Consider the following 14,210-nt stretch of genomic DNA (forward strand, 5'->3'; position numbering starts at 1 on the left):
TTATTGCTCAAAAAAGTATAAGCATACAAAGGCCATGTTCACATGTTGAGTTTTTGCAGATTTTTTAATGCAAATTTTAAGCTGCATTTTACAGTACCAGCAAAAGTTAGGAAATTTCAGAAATGTCACGCACAGACATTGTTTTTTTTCCTCTCACTGAATTGGTACGCTATTGCATTTTAGAAAACTGCAGCCTGTCCCTTCTTTCAGAGTTTTTCACTCCTAGAAAGCAATGAGTAGTGGTAAAAGCACGGCAAAAATAGTTTTCGGTGAAAAAAATGCAGGTACAGCAGAATGTGAAACCCATTGCTTTGGGAGATTTTCCAAAATATAAACCATCATATCTTAGTGTTGTCATTTGAGCATGAACGTAAGTATTTTTTTATTGTAATGTAATCTGCACTTTTTTTTTTTTTTTTAAAGCAATCCATATGTTTCTCCCCACTCTAAACACAGTTTCATTAAATTAGTGATAAATAAATTAGTCATGTGTGAAAGTAAACAATGCCCGACCAATTCAGCTATTTTTATTTTTACATTTGCGATTGTGTATTTTTTCATGAAGTCACATAACCTTAGTTTATGGCTGCACTTCATACATGAATTCAGCATTTTTGTTCAGAATAATCACTATTTTTCAAACATAAAAAACCTTTTCTTTCTAATGATAAGTGTTAAAAGTAAACCATACCTTACCTAATAAACATAAAAAAAGGTATTTTCCCATAAATAATTTGATCAAACTGCCCTTTTTTCCAAAAATGATTTATGGTTTCCCATATGTCTTGCATTGGCGGCACATCACCTTGTATTGTTTATGCTCGCAAGATGGAAGCAAAGCTGAACTTTGGGATTCTGAGAATGCAGCAAAAACGCAGCAAGAAGGGGAGTAAAACCTACGTTTTGGCAGCAGCTTATTTACTGCCAAGAGATCAGGTTTGGGCAGCAGAAAAAAAAGCAGCAAGAAATCAATGTGTGAACATATCCTTCTTTTCCTGGAGATTGTTACTGTATGGAGGAGGGTCTGTTAGCCTAACAGAGGAGTTGCATACACAGCATTATTTAGGTCTATATTGTTTATCTAGGACTAGAGTAGAACAATGGAGGAGTGGTCATTAAGTCCCCTGTTATGATCCGGTGGTAGGATCACCAAACTGACCTGATAGGAAAACCAGAATATTAGGACGAGCTCTGGGGATGTGGAAACTATACTGACCACAACACTGAACCTATCCAATACACACTAAAGGCAGCCGTGGAGCGTTACCTAAAAACCTAGACGCCTCGTCACAGCCTGAGGAACTAACTACCCCTAGAGAGAAAGCCAAGCCTCACTTGCCTCAGAGAAATGACCCCAAAGTTTAGACAGCCCCCACAAATAATAACGGTGAGTTAAGGGGAAAATACAAACGTAGTAATGAAAAACAGGTTTAAGCAAATGAGGCCCGCTAAAGCTAAATAGACTGAAAATAGCAAGGGATCTGTGCGGTCAGTACAAAAACTATCAAAAACTATCCACGCAGAAAATACAAGAACCCCCACACCGACTCACGATGTGAGGGGCGCACTCTGCACCCCAGAACTTCCAGCAAGCAAAAAATCACATATAAGCAAGCTGGACTGAACTCATCATATAATGAAACATATTTTCAAGAGAAAAATGAGCAAACATGAACTAGCAAGACTTAGCTTCTCCGGATGGAGACAGGTCACAAGGAAGTCCAGAGAGATCAGAACCAGTACTGAATACAACGACAGCAGGCAACAAACAAAGGTGCAGGTGGAGTTAAATAGGAACCAGCAAAGCAGGAAATGAGGCAGCTGAGCCCATCTCCAGACCCGCAGTATCGCTAAAGGCCACCAGAGGGAGCCCAGACGGAATTCACAACAGTACCCCCCCTTGAGGAGGGGTCACCGAACCCTCACCAGAGCCCCCAGGCCGATCAGGACGAGCCGAATGAAAGGCACGAACCAAATCGGCCGCATGGACATCAGAGGCGACAACCCAGGAATTATCCTCCTGACCATAGCCCTTCCATTTAACTAAGTACTGAAGCCTTCGTCTCGAAACACGAGAATCCAAGATCTTCTCCACCACATACTCCAATTCTCCCTCGACCAAGACCGGAGCAGGAGGATCAACAGAAGGAACCAGAGGCACCACATATCTCCGCAACAACGACCTATGGAACACATTGTGAATGGCAAATGATGCTGGGAGGTCCAAACGAAATGACACAGGGTTGAAGATTTCCAAAATCTTATAAGGACCGATGAAACGAGGCTTGAACTTAGGAGAGGAAACCTTAATCGGAACATAACGAGAAGAGAACCACACCAAATCCCCCACACGAAGTCGGGGACCCACACAGCGACGGCGGTTAGCAAAGCGCTGAGCCTTCTCTTGTGACAACGTCAAATTGTCCACCACGTGGTTCCAAATCTGCTGCAACCTATCCACCACAGAATCCACCCCAGGACAGTCATAAGGCTCAACCTGACCTGAGGAAAAACGAGGATGAAAACCAGAATTGCAAAAAAAAAGGCGAAACCAAAGTAGCAGAACTAGCCCGATTATTGAGGGCGAACTCAGCCAATGGCAAAAAAGTCACCCAGTCATCCTGATCAGCAGAAACAAAACATCTCAGATAAGTCTCCAAGGTCTGATTAGTACGTTCGGTTTGGCCATTTGTCTGAGGATGGAAGGCCGATGAAAAAGATAATTCTATGCCCATCTTAGCACAAAAGGACCGCCAAAATCTGGACACAAACTGGGATCCTCTATGAGACACAATATTCTCAGGAATACCATGAAAACGAACCACATTCTGAAAAAACAGTGGAACCAAATCAGAGGAGGAAGGCAGCTTAGGCAAGGGCACCAAATGCACATGAAAAAAGAACGGTATTTCAGCTCACCCTTAGGGTACTGTCACACAGTGCAATTTTGATCGCTACGACGGCACGATTCGTGACGTTGCAGCGTCGTATGATTATCGCTCCAGCGTCGTAGACTGCGGTCACACGTTGCAATCACGGCGCTGGAGCGATGCCGAAGTCCCCGGGTAACCAGGGTAAACATCGGGTTACTAAGCGCAGGGCCGCGCTTAGTAACCCGATGTTTACCGTGGTTACCAGCGTAAAAGTAAAAAAAACCAAACAGTACATACTCACCATCTGATGTCCGTCAGGTCCCTTGCCGTCTGCTTCCCGCTCTGACTGTCTGCCGGCCGGAAAGTGAGAGCAGATCACAGCGGTGACGTCACCGCTGCGCTCTGCTCTCACTGTACGGCCGGATCTGTCAGAGCAGGAAGCGGACGGCAAGGGACCTGACGGACATCAGATGGTGAGTATGTACGGTTTTTTTTTTTTTACTTTTACGCTGGTAACCACGGTAAATATCGGGTTACTAAGCGCGGCCCTGCGCTTAGTAACCCGATGTTTACCCTGGTTACCAGCGAACGCATCGCTGGATCGCTGTCACACACAACGATCCAGCGATGACAGCGGGAGATCCAGCGACGAAAGAAAGTTTCAAACGATCTGCTACGACGTACGATTCTCAGCAGGGTCCCTGATCGCATTAGCGTGTCAGACACTGCGAGATCGTAATGATATCGCTAGAACATCACGAATCGTGCCGTCGTAGCGATCAAAATTGCACTGTGTGACAGTACCCTAAGTTCAGACGAGATGGTAGAAGTCAGTCCGAGCACGGATACAGAGTGTTGCTGCCACAACACTGATTGGTATGTAGAAAGAAACGGTGTGGATCCAGCTCCGGGATAAAAATGCAAAATTTTATTTAAACATTTAAAACGCTGCTAGAACATGACCAGCATGAAGATGACGGAGAGCAACCAGCACCTGGACGCGTTTCGGGCAACAAAGATGCCCTTAGTCCTCACTGAGGACTAAGGGCATCTTTGTTGCCCGAAACGCGTCTAGGTGCTGGTTGCTCTCCGTCATCTTCATGCTGGTCATGTTCTAGCAGCGTTTTAAATGTTTAAATAAAATTTTGCATTTTTATCCCGGAGCTGGATCCACACCGTTTCTTTCTACAAGGGCACCAAATGGACCATTTTAGAAAAACGATCACAAACCACCCAGATAACAGACATCCTCTGAGAGACTGGAAGATCCGAAATAAAATCCATGGAAATATGCGTCCAGGGCCTCTTCGGGACAGGCAAAGGCAAAAGCAAACCACTGGCACGAGAACAGCAAGGCTTGGCCCGAGCACATATCCCACAGGACTGCACAAAGGAACGCACATCCCGCGACAAGGAAGGCCACCAAAAGGACCTAGCCACCAAATCTCTGGTACCAAAAATCCCAGGGTGACCTGCCAACACCGAAGAATGAACCTCGGAAATGACTCTACTGGTCCATCTATCCGGGACAAACAGTCTCTCCGCTGGACAACGATCAGGTCTATTGGCCTGAAATTCCTGCAGTACCCGTCGTAAATCAGGGGAGATGGCAGACAAAATCACCCCTTCTCTGAGGACACCAGCCGGTTCAAAAACTCCCGGAGAGTCAGGCACAAAGCTTCTAGAAAGAGCATCAGCCTTCACGTTTTTCGAACCCGGAAGGTATGAAACCACGAAATTGAAATGGGAGAAAAACAGCGACCATCGAGCCTGTCTAGGATTTAGCCATTTAGCAGACTCGAGATAAGTCAAATTCTTGTGATCAGTCAAGACCACCACACGATGTTTGGCTCCCTCAAGCCAATGTTGCCACTCCTCAAATGCCCACTTCATTGCCAACAACTCCGGATTACCAACATCATAATTCCGCTCGGCAGGCGAAAACTTTCTTGAAAAGAAAGCACATGGCCTCATCACAGAGCCATCAGAGTTCCTCTGTGACAAGACAGCCCCTGCTCCAATCTCAGAAGCATCAACCTCGACCTGGAATGGTAGAGAGACATCCGGCTGACGCAAGACAGGAGCTGAAGAGAACCGACGTTTGAGCTCCTGAAAGGCCTCCACGGCCGCAGGAGACCAATTCGTCACATCAGAAGCCTTCTTAGTCAAATCCGGCTTAACCACACTGGAAAAATTAGTGATGAAGCGACGGTAAAAATTAGCAAAACCCAAGAACTTCTGAAGACTTTTTACCGATGTAGGTTGAGTCCAGTCATGAATAGCCTGGACCTTGACTGGATCCATCTCAATGGTAGAAGGAGAAAAAATAAAGCCCAAAAAGGAAACCTTCTGGACTCCGAAGAGACATTTAGAGCCCTTCACAAACAAGGCATTGGCTCGCAGGACCCGAAATACCATCCGGACCTGCTTCACATGAGATTCCCAATCATCAGAAAAGACCAAAATATCATCCATGTACACAATCATAAACCTATCCAGATACTCTCGGAAGATGTCGTGCATGAAGGACTGGAACACAGAAGGGGCATTAGAAAGCCCAAAAGGCATCACCAAGTACTCAAAATGGCCTTCGGGCGTATTAAATGCTGTATTCCATTCATCGCCCTGCTTTATACGCACAAGATTATACGCTCCACGAAGATCTATCTTGGTGAACCAACTGGCCCCCCTAATCCGAGCAAACAGATCGGACAACAGTGGCAAAGGATACTGAAATTTGACCGTGATGTTATTTAGAAGGCGATAATCTATACAGGGTCTTAGAGAACCATCCTTCTTGGCCACAAAAAAGAACCCCGCATCCAAAGGGGACGAGGACGGGCGAATATGCCCCTTCTCCAAAGACTCCTTGATATAAATCCGCATAGCGGCATGTTCTGGCACAGACAAATTATAAAGTCTTCCCTTAGGGAACTTACTACCAGGAATCAAATTTATGGCGCAATCACAATCCCTATGAGGAGGTAGGGCACTGGACTTGGGCTCATCAAATACATCCTGGTAGTCCGACAAAAATTCAGGGACTTCAGAAGGAGTAGAAGAAGCAATTGACACCAAAGGAGCATCACCATGAATCCCCTGGCAACCCAAACTTGACACAGACATTGCTTTCCAATCCAGGACTGGATTATGAGCCTGCAGCCATGGCAGACCCAACACGACAACATCATGCAAATTATGTAACACAAGAAAGCGAATCACCTCCTGATGTGCAGGAGTCATGCACATAGTCATTTGAGCCCAGTACTGAGGTTTATTCTTGGCCAATGGCGTGGCATCAATTCCCTTTAGTGGAATAGGGAATTGCAAAGGCTCCAAGACAAAACCACAGCGCCTGGCAAAAGACAAATCCATCAAATTCAGGGCGGCACCTGAATCCACAAAAGCCATAACTGAGTAGGATGACAGGGAGCAAATCAAAGTAACAGACAAAATGAATTTAGGTTGTACAGTACCAATGGTGACAGACCTAGCGAAGTTTTTTGTGCGCTTAGAACAATCTGAGATAACATGAGCAGAATCACCACAGTAAAAGCACAACCCATTCTGACGTCTGTGATTTTGCCGTTCAATTCTGGTCAGAATCCTGTCACATTGCATAGACTCAGGCTTCTGCTCAGAAAATACCGCCAGATGGTACACTGGTTTGCGCTCCCGCAAACGCCGATCAATCTGAATGGCCAAAGACATTGACTCACTCAGACCCGCAGGCGTGGGGAACCCCACCATAACATCCTTAATGGCTTCAGAAAGACCCTTTCTGAAAATCGCTGCCAGGGCACACTCATTCCATTGAGTGAGCACAGACCATTTCCTAAACTTCTGACAGTAAACCTCTGCTTCATCCTGACCCTGACACAAAGCCAGCAAGATTTTCTCTGCCTGATCCACAGAATTAGGTTCATCATAAAGCAAACCCAGCGCCAGAAAAAAACGCATCTACATTACGCAATGCAGGATCTCCTGGCGCCAGGGCGAATGCCCAGTCTTGAGGGTCGCCACGCAACAAAGAAATAATAATTTTAACTTGCTGAACCGGATCACCAGAGGAACGAGGTCTCAGAGAAAGAAATAATTTGCAATTATTTTAAAGTTCAAAAACCTAGATCTGTCTCCGGAGAACAACTCAGGAATAGGTATCTTAGGCTCTGACAAAGGACTGCGAACTACATAATCCTGAATGTCTTGTACTCTAGCAGTGAGATGATCCACACTAGAAGACTCTGAAGGTCCATAGCTGCAGCTGAATTCTGAACCACCCAGAGATTAAGGGGAGGAGAGAGGCTAGACACACTGCAGAAAAAAAAAAAAATGAACTCAGGATTTCTCTTATCCCTCTTTTGCGATGCATTAACTCTTTAGTGGCCTGCTGTACTGTTATGATCCGGTGGTAGGATCACCAAACTGACCTGATAGGAAAACCAGAATATTAGGACGAGCTCTGGGGATGTGGAAACTATACTGACCGCAACACTGAACCTATCCAATACACACTAAAGGCAGCCGTGGAGCGTTACCTAAAAACCTAGACGCCTCGTCACAGCCTGAGGAACTAACTACCCCTAGAGAGAAAGCCAAGCCTCACTTGCCTCAGAGAAATGACCCCAAAGTTTAGACGGCCCCCACAAATAATAACGGTGAGTTAAGGGGAAAATACAAATGTAGTAATGAAAAACAGGTTTAAGCAAATGAGGCCCGCTAAAGCTAAATAGACTGAAAATAGCAAGGGATCTGTGCGGTCAGTACAAAAACTATCAAAAACTATCCACGCAGAAAATACAAGAACCCCCACACCGACTCACGATGTGAGGGGCGCACTCTGCACCCCAGAACTTCCAGCAAGCAAAAAATCACATATAAGCAAGCTGGACTGAACTCATCATATAATGAAACATATTTTCAAGAGAAAAATGAGCAAACATGAACTAGCAAGACTTAGCTTCTCCGGATGGAGACAGGTCACAAGGAAGTCCAGAGAGATCAGAAACAGTACTGAATACAACGACAGCAGGCAACAAACAAAGGTGCAGGTGGAGTTAAATAGGAACCAGCAAAGCAGGAAATGAGGCAGCTGAGCCCATCTCCAGACCCGCAGTATCGCTAAAGGCCACCAGAGGGAGCCCAGACGGAATTCACAACAGTCCCCTGCCTCAAATAATGAGATGACCATGCTCATACTGTCCCAGTCTATACAGTGAAGCAGACAAGCGAGATGCAGGAAACAGGAAATGTCGCCTTACTGTGCCTGCCATTGTGGGCGGGTGAAAGATTTTTTTTTATAAGCACTTTAATAACGTATCGTCACGGCAGAACCCAAATTCAATGAGTATCAGATACGCTTACAGTCCACTGTGAGAAAAATGCAATACAGACGTTCGCTGCAGTAATGGAGAACGGCGGCACGTGACTTACTTTGACTTTAATGGTTTTGCTCCTGAAATCATTAAGAATGACGACTACTTCTTCGTCCTCGGCGGCAGAATCTGTTCCATCATGGCTGAAAGAGAAAAGTTTCTAAGACATAGGCTGGTGTGGACACCGCCATACTGCCCTAGGGAGAATAGATTAGTAATCCCACCTGTATATATTATAGATGTCCTCGGAGCGGCCTTTCCGCAGTCGGAGAACCCACGCACCAGGATTGGCTTTTAATTGGAAATAACCCTAAAAGTGAAAAAAAAGGAGAGGAAAGGTAAAATTCTATACAGTTTACAGACATTAGTATGTGCCCCCTTCACATCACACCTACTGAAGCCACTCTATCACAAATGATGATGACGGCAGATGGCATGGTGAGGGGCCGGACGTTATACACCTGTACTAATGGGCCTGAACAAAAAAATCTGAATTCAGTGATTAAGCCATGCGCCGCACTCCAGAGTATGTATAGTTGTGGCCAAAAGTATTGACACCCCTGCAACTCTGTCAGATAATACTCAGTTTCTTCCTGAAAATGATTGCAAACACAAATTCTTTGGTATTATTATCTTCATTTAATTTGTCTTAAATGAAAAAACACAAAAGAGAATGAAGCAAAAAGCAAAACATTGATCATTTCACACAAAACTCCAAAAATGGGCCAGACAAAAGTATTGGCACCCTCAGCCTAATACTTGGTTGCACAATCTTTAGCCAAAATAACTGTGACCAACCGCCTCCGGTAACCATCAATGAGTTTCTTACAATGCTCTGCTGGAATTTTAGACCATTCTTCTTTGGCAAACTGCTCCAGGTCCCTGATATTTGAAGGGTGCCTTCTCCAAACTGCCATTTTTAGATCTCTCCACAGGTGTTCTATGAGATTCAGGTCTGGACTCATTGCTGGCCACCTTAGAAGTCTCCAGTGCTTTCTCTCAAACTATTTTCTAGTGCTTTTTGAAGTGTGTTTTGGGTCATTGTCCTGCTGGGAGACCCATGACCTCTGAGGGAGACTCAGCTTTCTCACCCTGGGCCCTACATTATGCTGCAAAATTTGTTGGTAGTCTTCAGACTTCATAATGCCATGCACACGGTCAAGTGGTCCAGTGCCAGAGGCAGCAAAGCAACCCCAAACCATCAGGGAACCTCCGCCATGTTTGACTGTAGGGACCGTGTTCTTTTCTTTGAATGCCTCTTTTTTTCTCCTGTAAACTCTATGTTGATGCCTTTGCCCAAAAAGCTCTACTTTTGTCTCATCTGACCAGAGAACATTCTTCCAAAACGTTTTAGGCTTTTTCAGGTAAGTTTTGGCAAACTCCAGCCTGGCTTTTTTATGTCTCGGGGTAAGAAGTGGGTCTCCTACCATACAGTCCCTTTTCATTCAGACGCCGACGGATAGTACGGGTTGACACTGTTGTACCCTCGGACTGCAGGGCAGCTTGAACTTGTTTGGATGTTAGTCGAGGTTCTTTATCCAACATCCGCACAATCTTGCATTGAAATCTCTTGTCAATTTTTCTTTTCCGTCCACATCTAGGGAGGTTAGCCACAGTGCCATGGGCTTTAAACCTCTTGATGACACTGCGCACGGTAGACACAGGAACATTCAGGTCTTTGGAGATGGACTTGTAGCCTTGAGATTGCTCATGCTTCCTCACAATTTGGTTTCTCGAGTCCTCAGACAGTTCTTTGGTCTTCTTTCTTTTCTCCATGCTCAATGTGGTACACACAAGGACACAGGACAGAGGTTGAGGCAACTTTATTCCATGTCAACTGGCAGCAAGTGTGATTTAGTTATTGCCAGCACCTGTTAGGTGCCACAGGTAAGTTACAGGTGCTGTTAATTACACAAATTAGAAAAGCATCACATGATTTTTCGAACAGTGCCAATACTTTTGTCCACCCCCTTTTTTATGTTTGGTGTGGAATTATATCCAATTTGGCTTTAGGACAATTCTTTTTGTGTTTTTGAATTTGTGATTGCATTCATTTTCAGGAAGAAACTGAGTATTATCTGACAGAATTGCAGGGGTGTCAATACTTTTGGCAACAACTGTACATGGCTTCTATGTACTGTGCCAGACGAGGAGTCATGGTGCCTTAGGGCTCACTCAGTTGTTCATGCACATTGCTCCAACATCGGGCGGCAATGCACGGACTGGCCGCAGCTCTCCAGACCCGAGAGTGACAGTCTAATAAAAATCCCTGAAGCTGTCCTGGAGACTGCGGACAATCCCGGACCAATGTGCACGTCTGGATGAGCCTTTATATCTCACTATGTGATGCTGCCCCCTGCTGGCCACATTAGTACTCTATTCTACACCATTACTGAAGGGGCTTCTCCAGAACTTGGCTATAGCGCTCCTATCCTAAGAATCATTTGACTGACGGGTCCCTTTAAATGTTCACCAGGCAGCGAGCGGTAATGCCACGGTGGCATAGCCACTGCCCACTTACAAGGTTCACTACTACTTACAAGATTGGCCATGACAATGGTGTCCACAATCACAGGATTGGTGGCTGTCCCCAAAGTAAACTGTAGTCCACGAGGAGGCTGTCCGGTGGAAACATCGAAACAATGCCCTTCTAATAAGAGATGCTCCAGCTCAAACTCTGCTGCTACAATACTGTCCACCTGCAACCGAAGAGGACAAGTGGAATCATACATAGGAGCAAATGCAACTGAAGAGGACAAGTGGTAATCATACAGAGGAGCAAGTGCAACCGAAGAGGACACGTGGGAATCATACAGAGGAGCAAGTGCAACCAAAGAGGACACGTGGGAATCATACAGAAGAGCAAGTGCAACCGAAAAGGACACGTGGGAATCATACATAGGAGCAAGAGCAACCGAAGAAGACACGTGGGAATCATACATAGGAGCAAGTGCAACCGAAGAGGACATGTGAGAATCATACATAGGAGCAAGTGCAACCAAAGAGGACACGTGGTAATCATACAGAGGAGCAAGTGCAACTGAAGAGGACACGTGGTAATCATACAGAGGAGCAAGTGCAACTGAAGAGGACACGTGGTAATCATACAGAGGAGCAAGTGCAACCGAAGAGGACACGTGGTAATCATACATAGGAGCAAGTGAAACCAAAGAAGACACATGGGAATCATACATAGGAGCAAGTGCAACCTAAGAAGACACATGGGAATCATACAGAGGAGCAAGTGCAACCAAAGAGGACACGTGGGAATCATACATAGGTGCAAGAGCAAACGAAGAGGACATGTGGGAATCATACATAGGAGCAAGTGCAGCCAGAAAGGGGGGAATCATAAATAGGAGCAAGTGCAACCGAAGAGGACACATGGGAATCATACATAGGAGCAAGTGCAGCCAAAGCGGACACGTGTGAATCATACATAGGAGCAAGTGCAGCCAAAGAGGACACGTGGGAATCATACATAAGAGCAAGTGCAACCAAAGAGGACACGTGGGAATCATACATAGGAGCAAGTGTGAAGAGGACACGTGGGAATCATACATAGGAGCAAGTGCAACCAAAGAGGACACGTGGGAATCATACGTAGGAGCAAGTGTAACTAAAGAGGACACGTGGGAATCATACATAGGAGCAAGTGTAACCAAAGAGGACACGTGGGAATCATACATAGGAGCAAGTGTAACTGAAGAGGACAAGTGGGAATCATACAGAGGAGCAAGTGCAACTAAAGATGACACATGGGAATCATACAAAGGAGCGAGGGTAACCAAAGATGACACGTGGGAATCATACATAGAAGCAAGGGCAACTAAAGAGGACACGTGGGAATCATACATAGGGGCAAGTGCAGCCAAAGAGGACACGTGGGGAATCATACAAAGGAGCAAGTGCAACCGAAGAGGACACATGGGAATCATACATAGGAGTAAGTGCAAGCAAAGAGAACACGTGGAAATCATACATAGGAGCAAGTGCAACTGAAGAGGACACGTGGGAATCATACAAAGGAGCAAGTGCAACTGAAGAGACATGTGGGAATCATACATAGGGGCAAGTGCAGCCAAAGAGGACACGTGGGAATCATACATAGGAGCAAGTGCAACCGAAGAGGACACGTGGGAATCATACAGAGGAGCAAGTGCAACTGAAGAGGACACGTGGTAATCATACAGAGGAGCAAGTGCAACCAAAGAGGACACGTGGGAATCATACGTAGGAGCAAGTGTAACTAAAGAGGACACGTGGGAATCATACATAGGAGCAAGTGTAACTGAAGAGGACACGTGGGAATCATACATAGGGGCAAGTGCAGCCAAAGAGGACACGTGGGGAATCATACAAAGGAGCAAGTGCAACTAAACAGGACACGTGGGAATCATACAAAACAGCACGGGCAACTAAAGAGGACACGTGGGAATCATACATAGGAGTAAGTGCAAGCAAAGAGAACACGTGGAAATCATACATAGGAGCAAGTGCAACTGAAGAGGACATGTGGGAATCATACATAGGAGCAAGTGCAACTGAAGAGGACATGTGGGAATCATACATAGGAGCAAGTGCAACTGAAGAGGACACGTGGGAATCATACAAAGGAGCAAGGGCAACTAAAGAGGACACGTGGGAATCATACATAGGAGCAAGTTCAACTGAAGAGGACACGTGGGAATCATACAAAGGAGCAAGTGCAACTGAAGAGGACACGTGGGATTCATACATAGGAGCAAATGCAACTGAAGAGGACACGTGGGAATCATACATAGGAGCAAGTGTAACTGAAGAGGACAAGTGGGAATCATACAGAGGAGCAAGTGCAACTAAAGATGACACATGGGAATCATACAAAGGAGCGAGGGCAACCAAAGATGACACGTGGGAATCATACATAGAAGCAAGGGCAACTAAAGAGGACACGTGGGAATCATACATAGGGGCAAGTGCAGCCAAAGAGGACACGTGGGGAATCATACAAAGGAGCAAGTGCAACTAAACAGGACACGTGGGAATCATACAAAACAGCACGGGCAACTAAAGAGGACACGTGGGAATCATACATAGGAGTAAGTGCAAGCAAAGAGAACACGTGGAAATCATACATAGGAGCAAGTGCAACTGAAGAGGACATGTGGGAATCATACATAGGAGCAAGTGCAACTGAAGAGGACACGTGGGAATCATACAAAGGAGCAAGGGCAACTAAAGAGGACACGTGGGAATCATACATAGGAGCAAGTGCAACTGAAGAGGACACGTGGGAATCATACAAAGGAGCAAGTGCAACTGAAGAGGACACGTGGGATTCATACATAGGAGCAAATGCAACTGAAGAGGACACGTGGGAATCATACATAGGGGCAAGTGCAAGCAAAGAGAATACGTGGAAATCATACATAGGAGCAAGTGCAACTGAAGAGGACACGTGGGAATCATACAAAGGAGCAAGGGCAGCCAAAGAGGACACGTGGGAATCATACATAGGAGCAAGTGCAACCGAAGAGGACACGTGGGAATCATACATAGGAGTAAGTGCAAGCAAAGAGGATACGTGTGAATCATACATAGGAGCAAGTGCAACCGAAGAGGACACGTGGGAATCATACATAGGGGCAAGTGCAGCCAAAGAGGACACGTTGGAATCATACAAAGGAGCAAATGCAACTAAAGAGGACACGTGGGAATCATACAAAGGAGCAAGTGCAACTGAAGAGGACATGTGGGAATGATGCATAGGGGCAAGTGCAGCCAAAGAGGACACGTGGGAATCATACAAAGGAGCAAGTGCAACTAAAGAGGACACGTGGGAATCATACAAAGGTGCAAGGGCAACTAAAGAGGACACGTGGGAATCATACAAAGGTGCAAGGGCAACTAAAGAGGACACGTGGGAATCATACATAGGAGTAAGTGCAAGCAAAGAGGACACGTGGGAATCATACATAGG

At 45.6% G+C, this 14,210-nt stretch overlaps 1 protein-coding gene and 1 long non-coding RNA gene across 4 annotated transcripts in view; one reads left to right on the forward strand and one right to left on the reverse strand.

The window, feature by feature from the left end:
- LOC143808550 (uncharacterized) overlaps positions 1 to 14,210 on the forward strand; it is a 1,160,439-nt gene that overhangs the window by 497,351 nt on the left and 648,878 nt on the right. The gene's annotated exons all lie outside the window — the stretch shown is intronic.
- Positions 1 to 14,210, reverse strand: part of UGGT1 (UDP-glucose glycoprotein glucosyltransferase 1) — a 77,953-nt gene that overhangs the window by 9,968 nt on the left and 53,775 nt on the right. For all 3 annotated transcript variants that reach the window (XM_077291326.1, XM_077291324.1, XM_077291325.1), the window contains 3 exons: positions 10,789 to 10,947; positions 8,473 to 8,558; positions 8,307 to 8,391 (listed from right to left, as the gene is read on the reverse strand). In XM_077291326.1, the coding sequence (XP_077147441.1) occupies positions 8,307 to 8,391; positions 8,473 to 8,558; positions 10,789 to 10,947 (330 nt within the window). The remainder of the gene's footprint in view (positions 1 to 8,306; positions 8,392 to 8,472; positions 8,559 to 10,788; positions 10,948 to 14,210) is intronic.

This window comes from Ranitomeya variabilis, chromosome 2, assembly GCF_051348905.1.
Source record: "Ranitomeya variabilis isolate aRanVar5 chromosome 2, aRanVar5.hap1, whole genome shotgun sequence".
In the NCBI taxonomy this organism is placed as follows: Eukaryota; Metazoa; Chordata; class Amphibia; order Anura; family Dendrobatidae; genus Ranitomeya; species Ranitomeya variabilis.